This window comes from Lissotriton vulgaris, chromosome 12 (genome assembly GCF_964263255.1).
Source record: "Lissotriton vulgaris chromosome 12, aLisVul1.2, whole genome shotgun sequence".
Lineage (NCBI taxonomy): Eukaryota > Metazoa > Chordata > Amphibia > Caudata > Salamandridae > Lissotriton > Lissotriton vulgaris.
The window spans coordinates 799,239,105-799,251,113 of NC_141700.1; the positions used below are offsets into that span (position 1 = coordinate 799,239,105).

Here is a 12,009-nt window from a genome sequence, read left to right on the forward strand (position 1 = left end):
AGTCCAGTTTTTTCCAACTGACTGCATACCTCTCTCAGTGCCTTTTCGTGCTCCTCATCGGTACGACCAAATACCAGAATGTCATCGCTGTAGTTCAGACAGTTGTTTATGGGCCTTATCACTCTCCGCCCCATCTCTTGGAATATTTCAGCTGCGGATGGCACACCAAAGCTTAAACCCTTGTAGCGGAACAGCCTCAGGTGAGTGGAGAACGTGGTAATGTAGGGTGACTGCGGGTCAAGTTCCAGCTGGTGATAGCCTTTGAATAAGTCTAGCTTAGAGAACACACCTCCATTGAGGCAACTGATCATGTCATTCAGGTGAGGGCCTGGGCACCATTCCCTTTCGATGGCCATGTTGGTAGAGGCATGTCAACGCAGATACTTTTTTTGTATGTTTTTGTTTGGCGGCCCAATGATGTCTTGTGCTAGTAGGCTCTTTAGTTCTTCCTCAATCTGCTAGGATCAGGACTGAGATATCTGCGATGGATATCCTGAGCAGTAACAAGTAAAACACCCATGCTGGTCACTTGCAGCCGTTGCCATGGTTCCATAAAGCCGGATGTCCTGCCCCTTCTGGTCAGGACACTCGGAAACTGGTGTGAGGGTGAAGTAAACTGTGTCCTTGGGCTGTCGATGAATGTCCAAGTGGATAAACTAGCAAGATCAAGCTTTGCTACTATAAAAACGCTGCAACGAATTTTCCCTCATTTGGGATTTCCACACAAGGTCCAAGCTACCATCTCCCTTGTTCTGTCCATCTCGATTACGCCAATAGCCTCTACCACGGATCACCTTTAACGACCATGAAAAGACTACAACGGATTCAGAGCTCGGCTGCCAGACTACTCTTGCATATCAAACCACAAGACCACATCTACCCTGCCTTGAAAGCCCTGCATTGGTTACCGGTTGCCAGAAGATCCACGTTCAAGCTGCTTTGTATTACCCACAAAGCAATACATGGAATAGGACCGCTCTTCATCAGGAACAAAATCACCAAACACATTCATCAAAGGAACCTCCGCTCTAAAGGAACATCTCGCCTCAAAATCCCACCATACAAGAAAAAAACTATGGGTGGCACATCCTTCTCTGTTCAAGCAGCCAAACTGTGGAACTCTTTACTCCCCAACATAAGATCCACCGACAACCACCTTATCTTCAGAAAACTACTCAAGATTTGGCTCTTCCCCATATAAGCACCATACGGAAACAGAAATTTACAGCATATCCCTCTGTATATAAGCATTTGTTTTCACTATAGATATGTACCTATCTTTGTGTATTACTTTATAAAACATGTAAAATAATTATGTTGTTAGGAGAAAATAATAATAATAATAATAATATTCATCAATAAATAAAAATCATCTTTGGTCTACATGTACATACTTCCATTGTGCATCTATGTGCCTTCCATGTACGTGGATCTGTGTGTCTGTTACTTTTCTCCTGAAAAAGCATATCCAATGCACTACCCTATTTCTCATCCTGTGCCTTTATCAATATATTTAATCTAAATATACTTACTTCCTTTATGTATCTATATACTTTCAATGTACTTATGGATCTATATATTTATCACTTTCTTCTAATTTAGCATTTCCAATGCACTAGCTATTTCTCAGCCTATACTCCGCTCTATATATCTTCTAGCCCAACCTTCTGACTCATCTCAAACTTCTTTCTACTACTCCTTCTAATGCACTACCCTATCTCTCATCCTATACATCTATCAATATATCCTCTACATCCACTCTCTCATGTATCCCAAACCCCATACCACTACTATGATCACCAAATTAACCCTTTCTAGACTCTCTCCTGCTCTACCCCTCCTTGCATCATCTGACACCTCTTTTTACTACACCGATCACCTAAAACAAACCTTTTTAAACTCTCCCCTCTGACTCCCCCCCTCCAAAACTCCTTTTTACTCATCCAAAAGCCTCTTCCTACTGCTAAGACCTAAAAAAAATATATATATATCCTTCACTCTTTTATCCCTCCACTATCCTTTTAAATCAAAATTAACAGACTAACATGTTCACTTCTCAAATTCCATATTCAACTATACTAATATACTGCCCAAATAACTGAATAACATATCTACTACTCAAATTACTTCATATTTATACTATACTAATTTTCAACACTAATCCTTTATGGGTTCCGGAGTAGCGTGCTACTCGCCAGAAAAGAGCTGCAACACCCATCAGGGGTAACAAGTGCTATATGAATTTCAAATCTTTCTTCCCCTTTTATCCACACATTATCCTTCTCACTCCAAGTAACAGACTAATATCCACCACTGAAATGACCTCATATTTCACCATAATAATTCCCCACTAATCCTTTATAGGCTTCCTGAATAGCATGCGTCAACAAGCGAGCGATAAATAAATACAAACCTTTGTCCTCCTCTATCCTTCTGCTGTCATTCCAAATCCAAATAACTGACTAACCTATCCACCACTTGAAATGTACTTGCATGTTTCACTATACTAATTCAACACTAATCCTCTATGGGTCCCGGAGTAGCGTGCTACCCGCCGAAAAAGCGATTTGACGCCTAGTCATGGGTAGTAGGCGCTATATAAATGCAATTACAATACAATACACTTCACCGAGGGAAATATTTCCATATTTCACTTCCAAAGTCATGACCCCTCACACTCCCATTAGAATGTTTAGGATTCAGAGTTGGCCTTGTGACTGCTGAATGGGTTTGATTAGTGTGACGAAGACAACCACAAATGGCACGGAAAGAGATAAAGTCAGCAGTGTACTTTTGTGCCAAAGAAAACACCCAAACAGACAGTTTGATGGAACATAAAATGATGAACCCATTTTATAACATGTCAAAGCAACACTTTGATTAGAATTTTGTAGAGCGCGACGTATGCCTGAAGGCGTCTTGGCGCTAACGTCTGCCATAGGCTAAGACTGCCAAAAACTGCAGTCGGAAAACTAAAGCGGAACAGCAAAAAGCCAGGTTTTCAGATGCTTTCTGAAAATTTGCAAATAAGGCTGGCCTCTGAGAAGCTCAGTGTAGGAAACCCACCTCTCTATACAGGGCACCACAATGGGGTACACTGTGCCGAGAGGTCGAGGAGGCCCTTATTGATTTACAGAGGCAAAAGTAGATAATACTAACTCTCTATTTTAAGGAAGTGTTAAGCATTTGTTGTACTCACAGAGGCAAGAAATGAGACACACACTCAATGAATAAAGTCAACAACGAATTAGGAAAATAGTACTTCTTTTTATGTAAATATTTAGACCAAGAACTTCTGGTACAAGGTAAATACTTTTCGCATCATAGAAAAATCACAGTAAATGCAGTGTTTACTATTGTGCGCAAAAGGCAGGAAAAAGGCCAATGGAAAATCAAGGCAATACAATTACTGATGTGATTCACCTTTGAAAATTGGAAGGTTTGGGGGCCAAGGTCCAAAGTTCCAGAACCAAGTTCTCGGGAACTTTGCGGATTTCACTGAGTGCAAGGAGCAAAGTGACTTTGTAGCTAGCACACTATGAAGAGAGAGGCCACCTGTAACAGTAAAGCAAAGGGGGACTTGAGGCAAGTCCAAGGGCTCTCAAGAGACAGAAGAGGTCACAAGGGCTCTGGGGCCACTGGTGCACAGCTGGATCAAAGATGCCCCTGCCGCGAGGGCTGGGTGAAGTGAGGTTTTGTAGGTTATTTTCAGCAAGCGGTCCAGTACCTTGGGTATTCGTGCCTTTGAGCTCCGGTGGGTCCCGGGGCCCCAAGACTTGGTGCAGAGTGTGTGCCCAAAGTCCACCACGAGGTCTTCAGTTCTCGGTCCAACAGCGTTTCTTCATTTGTATTCTTCTTGGGTCCGTGGATACTCCTGTTCAGGTCTGGGGATGCCACGCAAATACTGCATTATGGGGTGTTTACAAGGGAGTGTCAGGTACGGCCATTTATTATGACCACCTCCTGTTGGAGGGGGCCCTAGCCCTTATTGGAGAAGTCTTCAAGATGGTGGGCACTGAAAAATGTGCTTCGCCTCGCCCCCAGCACCTGAGGGGTGGAGTTGGCAGAGAGGGGCACCCCTACTATTCTTTCTTTGTTTTCCTGCCAAAAGGGGTGAGGATAGCAGAGGGGGGGGGGTGTGCTTCTATCAGGAGAAGCGGGTCACGATTCAAAGGGGGCAAGGCCTTTGAAGCTTCCTGCGTAGATGGTTCTTCCTGACTGGGGGGAGGTCTGAACACCTCCACCCTGGGCAGGCATTGTTCTCGACCTCTGGGCGCAGAGGCGCTCACCCCATGAGGTCAGAACTCTGTCTGAGGGTGACAGACTGGCTTAGGCCAGTGGGTGGTCACACCAAGGGTTGGTAGGGATCAGGGGACCACTGCAAGGGTTCCTCTGTGTGCACTTATAAATAAATATGATACTGGAATCCGTGCAGGTATTTTAAGACGAGAAGTTTGGTACCAAACATCCCATAACACAGTGAAGCCATCATGGGGTCAGGACCTGGGGGCACCAGCCCACTCCAGCATAATCCAGGTGCAGGGTCCAAGGTCACTGGAGCTCACACAAGAGGCCAGCCAACAGGCCCATGGAGTCACTCTGGTAGTCTCGGGTTCAAGCAGCAGGGCAGGCCTCAAGCAGCAGGGCAGAGTTCTGGGGCAAGGCAGGCCTAAAGCAGCAGGGCAGGCCTCCTGTAGCAGCAGGGCAGTCTGTTCTGAGGGTCAAATACTTATACCTTGTGCCAACCTTTGAAGTTGAGGAATCTTCTAGGGTACCCCAACATCTGGTTCTGGAAAGTTTTGTCTTCCCCTGCCAAGGCTCCAAGAAGTCTGGGGTGAGCAAAAACTAGTGTCATGTTCCTTTATGTGTGCTGGAGGCAAGCCTTCTGAAATGTATGTGGGGTCGGCAACAGCTCCAACTCCAACCATCATGGCAGGATGGCCGTCCTGCCACCACCTAGTCCCCTTTACCTCATTGTCTGGGAAGTATAGACAAAGCCCAAAAGCTAAGCTCGTCACAGTCATGTGACCCAGGACACTGGCGGCAGGCACCAAATAGTTAGGGTAAGAAAACGGGCTTTGAGGGCCTACCTTATGGCATTATAAGCATTAAAATGGAAGGTTTAGGCCGGCCAAAAGTTTGTTTTTCCTGGTCAAATTGGCAGTTTTAAAAGTGCATTACAGGCTGCAATGGTCCCACAGCTGGGATCTTTGCCTCTGTTCCGCAGCTCTTTCTAATTGTTCTGCATCTGAGACGATGCACAATCCCTTGAAGTTAGTGACAACTTATAAGACGTCTTCTCATGTTTCAGGAGAGGAGGGAAACAAGTTTGTATGTATAACAAAAACAGTTCTCATGAGTAGGACGGTTAGGCCCCAGGCACTGCAGATATAATAACCAGTTCACAATGAGAGGCATGTTGGAAACTCTGTCTTTATTAATCAACCAAGATGAAGATTCAGTTCATGTTGTGTCTGCTGTGTCACACATTTGTGTAGCAATCCGGGAATGAGCTGTTGAAACATCTCAAAAGCACAATTCAGGAGGACTGAGGACATTGTGTTTATGAAGTTCAAGATGGGAGAAGACAGCAGGGTTGCACTGGGACAGAAAATAGGCCTTGGCCCCAAAATAAAAGTTGCCCTGTGAGTGAATCAAACAGCTAAACAAAAGTGGCCCACATGTAGAAATCAGGGCAGTTTTGAACCTGCGATGACATGCTTTATAGATATTTTGGAATGCATGGGAGGCAGTATACATATGTGCTTGAAGCAGGCAAGGTTTGTGGTAAAATTATAAAAAGCAATAGTAAATATTGTCCCACAAACTGAGCGGTCAGACCAGCCCTTCGGGCAGGTACAGATTGTCCGATAAGCCAGACTGACCTTGGAAGACGGTGCAAGACGTACAGAGCTGGTTTATGAGATTTATAACCCGGTCCATCTTCTGTTGCGTGTTTGACGGTGTCATCCTGTAGCAGCCATCTTTGAAAGGGCACAAGACCATAGTTGCCAATAGATGATGCGTTGAGGCCCCGGAGTGAGGACAAGACGTAGGTGCAGTCTTTAGCCCGCTCATAGATTTTCATACACAGTGTCAAATATTTCTTCTTGTTTGGCTGCTGGCTGTGGACTCTAGATAGAAAGGAAGAAGGTGGAATATTTGAATTATCATACGTAACTGCGATAAGGTTTATGTAGACATAAATGCAATGGTGCCCAATAGATTATGGAACTTAACATAATTACAAGTTTCTTTTTAGGGGTAAGGCAGTTATACCGGCTCTACGGTGAGTTAGTGGGGCTTGGATCTGCCTAGTAACAGAGCAGTAGAAGCTGAGACTGACTTCATTTAATAATAATAATAATAACATTGAATTTGTTAACCGCACAGATACCGCCAACGTGGTTTCCCGGCGCTAGGGGCCCTCGGGAAGATTAACGAGCTATGGCCCAGAGTCACATGGTGCTGGGCTGACCTGCCGCCGGTGATCGAACCGTGAACCCCGTGGTCCGGAGTCAGGCACCCTGGCTGCTGCACCACACCTCTTCCGGGGTTTGGAGAATGTGTAATAGTGTGACTCCATGTTGTGTTATGTTATGAGGATTTGAATAGCGCACTCTCACCTGGGAAGGTATCCTGACCCTGAGCGGGTGTGAGGTCAGACTTGCTTTATGTGCTGGAGTGGGAAGAAGTTGTCCTGCCCCCTATCCCTTAAGTCTCAGAACTTGGGAATGTCACAACAGCACCCTCAAAAATAATCATGTTGGAGCTCAGAAGGTGAGTGCGCAATAAAGATCTCTTGGCATTTTGTCTTCATCTTGTCACATTTACTCTGCTTTCAAAGTCAGAGGTCAAATGTCAGGATATGTCTTCTGACAAATTGCTGCTTATTCTTTTAACATGAGATTGGGGTTTACTCTTCTTTTTCTGACTGCAATGATAGAGGATTTTGTAAAGTGAACTATCTGAACATCTTCCTGAGGTACAGGGAGTGTGAAAGGAAAGGTGGTAGGATGTAAAAGAAGTTCTAAAATACAACAAACTTAAATATCTGTAAATGAACAGCACAAATATTTCAAAATATATCAGATGTTAACAAAGCACAAGGTAAGCAATTTCTGTATTCCTGAGGTGTCATGGAAACAAAGATTTTAATAGGATCAAAACAAATCAAGACACTATACTTATGGATGTTAAATGGTAATTATTCGCTGAAACCGATTTCCACACATTAATGTTTATACGATATACAGTTTTATCAGTAAAGCTGCATGTCTGTGCAAATGTAGTGGTTATTTCAATGTAAAGTGTGCTGTCTGTAAATGAGTGAGCTCCAAAATGCACCACCAGCCACATACAGCATCCTGGCCACTGTCCTGCAGAATGGACGGGGCTCATTCGTAGCACTTCTTTTGTGTGAGGTGCTTCGAATTTTCACATTCCCAATGAGTTCAATGATTTAACACTGACGGCAGCATCTCCAACTCGGAAAACTGTTGCAGCATCACTAGTTCAAAGCGGTAAGACTGCTCCACTAGGCAAGTGTCCGGCCTGAGGCCTGCGGAGGGGGCTAATGCAATGCCACAGCTCAGAACTGTCCCCATCACCAGCTGATAGAAGGGAGATTGGCTTCATTACTAAGTGGTTGGTTGTGATGGATTCATTACTATGGGGCCCTTTAGGATGGCGGGCGGATCGCCCCCACCGGGCAGGCGGTAGCCACTGCCGGCCCAGCGGGTGTGTTCCGCCCACCATCCGTCCATGATTCACCCCGCCCTATTAGGATGGCTGGGGGGGTTCACAGTGGACGGGAAGACCCTCCTGCTTTTCCGCCGGTCGACACGTCGACCGGGCGGAAAACTGCCACAATATGGTGGCGGTGTCTGTAAGACACTGCCATCTATATTATGATGAGGGCGAAGATGAGCCTTTCCATGGCGGCAACGCACCTTCCGTTTAAAAACAAGACTTGCTATGGGGACGGGGCAGTCTTAAAAACAGAGCTACTCTAGAGCAGGCCTCCATGATTAAGAGGGATTCTAAATAAATAGCATTTTCTCAAGGCCATTTTCCTCAAATCAGAAATAGAAACAGATGTGGAAAGACACCGTCTATTTTATATAAAAATGTGAAATGTAGTAAAGTCCTGGAGAACATTTATCGCTTGGGCTTTGACAGATGGACCCAGAGTCATATTGCTTCAAAGGGAAGCTTTTTACACATCTAGTGGAGCCATATCTAAATCGGGCAAGAGGCTGAAAGCATCATAAACAATTGGTCTACCTAGTTGTGAAAGCTGAGACAGCCAGCAGTCAGGGGGTTAATATTCTGTGGTCCAGCTTAACCTGTCAAAACATGGGCCGGGAGAAAGCTTACCACAGCGTGGTCCAGCTTAGCCTGTCAATCCAAGCAAGAGCCGAGAGAAAGCTTACCACACCGTGATCCAGCTCAGCCTATCAAAGCATGGGCCAGGTGGAAGCTTACCACACCACTGTTCAGGTCTGGAGAAAGCATCATATATCAGATGTCAGCTCTGGAGGAAGCCTGACATACCATATATCAGCTATGGAAAAAACCTTTTGTACAGGTGATGAACGCATGATGGTGCTCAGGACGCCCCATTGCGGTGCCAATGACTATACAAGAGTACTCGATGCCTAGTTTACCATGTCTGATGTTCTCTTCTTTCCCCCAGCTTGTACGTCTGGGCTCTTTTTCTTCTCCAGCTGCTTGTGCTTTGAAGTGGATGGCCTCTGAAATGGAACAAAAAACAAGAGAACTCAAAAAAGAGGGTAGAGGCTAGGACGCTTGAGCGTCGACAATTACTGCTTACGGTAACGTTTCCCTAGGCATGCCCCAGGTGTGCCATAAAGGATGCTTTCTGAATTTTTCTTTGAAACAATCCCACCCCTGATTTCAAGGATACACCACCTATCACCGGCTCCATGCAGCATCCCCTCAAGTGCTTTACATGTGACTGGGATCCGGACTTTGCAGTTGGCTCTTCAAAAAGCAAAGTGTAAGGACGAAGGAACGGCCCGAGAGTTTGGGAGGGAGAAGTAGGAATTATCTCCCTAAGAACAAGAGAAGAGAAGCAATGAGTCCAAGAGGAAAGGCAAGGGAAAGAGAGAGGCAGGGAACTGACAATGAGAGGCATGATAAGGAAAGGGAAAGGCACAATAAAGAAAAAAAAAGGGAAGAGAAAGAAAGAGGGAGTTGGAGCAACAGGTAATACCCTTGGAAAAGGAAAATCTCAAGGGTGCAGCAGAAAAAGCTAGCTCTGGAAAAGGTCATTCTTCCTCGTACTCTGAAGAACTCCCTGCCCAAGTTCCAAAAAGAGCTTGTCGAATGTGTGTTTGGTAGAGTCTGATATCTTGGGTTGGTTTGCGAGTTTTGATATTGAGTGTAAGCCGTGAATCAAGTAAGATTGCTTGTAAGAGTAAATCAAGGCTCCAAAGCAGAAGCTTTACGGAGTCGCCTGCCAATGGAACTGTGGGAGGGAGGGGCGGAAAAAGAAGCGAGGAGGCTGTATAGGTGTAATTTTTACTTGACTTTATTCACAATTCAAACAGAGGTGATGGTTTTAGCCGAAAGAAAATAATCTTCTATAATGTCCTCCTGTAAGAAGCTGGCTCCGTATATGCTATACCAAAGTGAGGTACAGTGTGCACAGAGTCCAGTGGATCACCAAAGGTAGGCAGAGGTAAAAGTAGATAGCACCTCACTCTCTATTTGTGGTAGTGTGGGCGAGCAGTAAGGCTTCATCAGAGGGTAGTGTTAAGCATATATTGTACACACCCAGGCAAGAAATGATGTCACACACTCAAAGACTGAACTCAGACCAATTTGTTTAAATCAAAAATATTATTAAGATATTTTATTTCTAGAACCAAGCCCAGCCTGGTGCAGGTAAGTGAAATAATACTTTTGCAGGTATAATGCAGTTCATTACATTTGGAATGCAGTTGGAAGCAATGTACATTTGAGATTACTTTGTACGTTACTTTTCAGATAACTTTTTAAGGTACTTATACTACTCAGTGTGAAACGCCTAGATATCACACTGGACATTTCCTAGAGAAAAGGTAAGTAATTCAGTTTTTATACATTTGCAGTTTTTCAAGGTTTCATACAAACCACTTCCACATTTAGAAGATTTTTCAAAGAAAAGCAGTCAATGCAATCCTATGGGAGGAAATTAAGTTATCGGTTTACAGGTAAGTACTTTTTTGTGGGAGTTGGGTTTCTGGGGTTAGAACCAGGGTTCCCCCAGGGTCGAGGACGCACTCACAGAACACCCTCAGCGGCACTAGGGTGGAAGGGTGCAGTGTGCAGGCCAAAAGGTTGTGGGAGAAAAGCTTCTGGTGTTAGGCTCAGGGCAAAGGGGTATCCGATTTAGCAGACAAGGTGCACCCACAGCGGCACAGGGGCAACCGGGTGCAGGGTGCTGTTTTGGCATTGGGTGCCCTGCTGATTTCAATGGGGATTCTCCGGTTGCAACAAAGACTGCACGCTCTGAGACAAAAAATCTTCTGGAGGCGACCACAGGTTGGAGAGGTAAGTTGGGATGCCTGGGGTGCCAGGACACCATTGGTTGGGCCACCCCAGGCCCTGGGACATCTGGTGCAGGGGTGTCTTTAGGTGCCGGGTTTTTCTTACTGGCTCCGGTCGGGGGAGGGGGGATCCTCTAGGAAGAGGCTGCGGCGTCAGTTGGAGACTTGAAGCAGGTCAGGGATCACCAGATCCCAGATTGAGATCTCCGGGGAGACCTCTTCGTGGTGTTGGCCCACTCGACCTCGGGCCGTGGGCGTCGGGTGCAGGGTGGTGCAGGTGCAGACTCGTGGATTTGGACAGAGCTAGTGGGTCAGGGGCGGCTCCTCCACATGGGTGGAGGAGCGTCGCCCCACTGCTTTCTCGCAGTGCGAGAAGCAGAAACAGAAAATGGTATCATGAATACCATTTTATGTTTCTGCTTCTCGCACTGCGCGAAAGCAGAAGGCAGGGTTTGGTTGGGGGTGGGTGTTTGTTCCTGCTCCAGGCAGGGGAGGGGTGGGGTGGCTTGCCCACTGTTTGGTCGGCCCCATGGCCGACCAAACCAGTCATGCAAACTCTGCATTTTCTCAAGTAGGCTGCATGCAGCCTACATAGAGAAAATGTCATCCCCCATAGACACCTGTGGGGTCGGCGTCCCAGCCAATCACAAAAGCTGCCATTGCAGTGTTGTGATTGGCTTAGGGGATTTAGGGGAGGAAAGGGAAGCTGCCTGCTTCCAGCGAGGTGCAGACAGAGGAGACGTGACGCGGGACCGGAGGGGAAGGGAATTGTAAACATTTTTTAATTAACCCCCCCATACAACCCCCACCTGCGCCCCCACCCACGACTGCTGTGTGTGAGCAAATCCTGTGCTCACGGGAGACGTTGCCTGGTTTGGTAAGGTAGGGCAGGTTCTCCGGGTTCTTAGGGGCTGCTGGCTGCAGGACACACTGGGATTTCGCAGTAGCAGGTCGAGGTTGGGACAGGCTGGTATAGCTAGGGCCAAGTCAGTTGGTGCCCTCTTCTTCTTCAGCACAGCTCTTCGGTCCTTCTTCTTCTTGTTTCTTGTCTGAGGGGGCAAGGTTCAGCGTTGTCCCTAAATAATACATTTAGAGGCGTTACAGGTAGGTACAGGTCGGGACCAATTGGTCCCTTCGTTGTGGTGGGTACTAGTGTGCCACCCTCCAGTGGGAGGGGGGCATAAGCCTTACTCTGGTTAGCTGGGTTCCCCAATCTGCAAGATGGTGTGGACTGAGAGTTGTGCTTCACCTCACCGCCCCCACCTGAGGGGTAGGGTTGGCAAAGGTGGGCACACCTCTCCACCTAACTTGGTTTTCCCGCTCATTCTCCCACCCATAGTGGGGGTCAGAACTGGTGGGGGCCATTTGCTGGGAGCAGCAAATGGCGGGGGCAGCTCACAAAAGGGACACGCCTTTGAAGCTCCCCTTTCGTGGAACCTGCCCATCCTGGGGG

The 12,009-nt window shown here is 46.5% G+C and overlaps 1 protein-coding gene across 2 annotated transcripts in view; it reads right to left on the minus strand.

Annotated features, from left to right (window-relative positions):
* Positions 1 to 5,415: 5,415 nt before the first annotated feature.
* The window catches only part of NFAM1 (NFAT activating protein with ITAM motif 1), a 74,378-nt gene continuing 67,784 nt past the window's right edge, over positions 5,416 to 12,009 (minus strand). For both annotated transcript variants that reach the window (XM_086946213.1, XM_086946214.1), the window contains 2 exons: positions 8,670 to 8,756; positions 5,416 to 6,134 (listed from right to left, as the gene is read on the minus strand). In XM_086946213.1, coding sequence (XP_086802339.1) covers positions 6,075 to 6,134; positions 8,670 to 8,756 — 147 coding nt within the window. In that variant the 3' untranslated portion in view covers positions 5,416 to 6,074. The remainder of the gene's footprint in view (positions 6,135 to 8,669; positions 8,757 to 12,009) is intronic.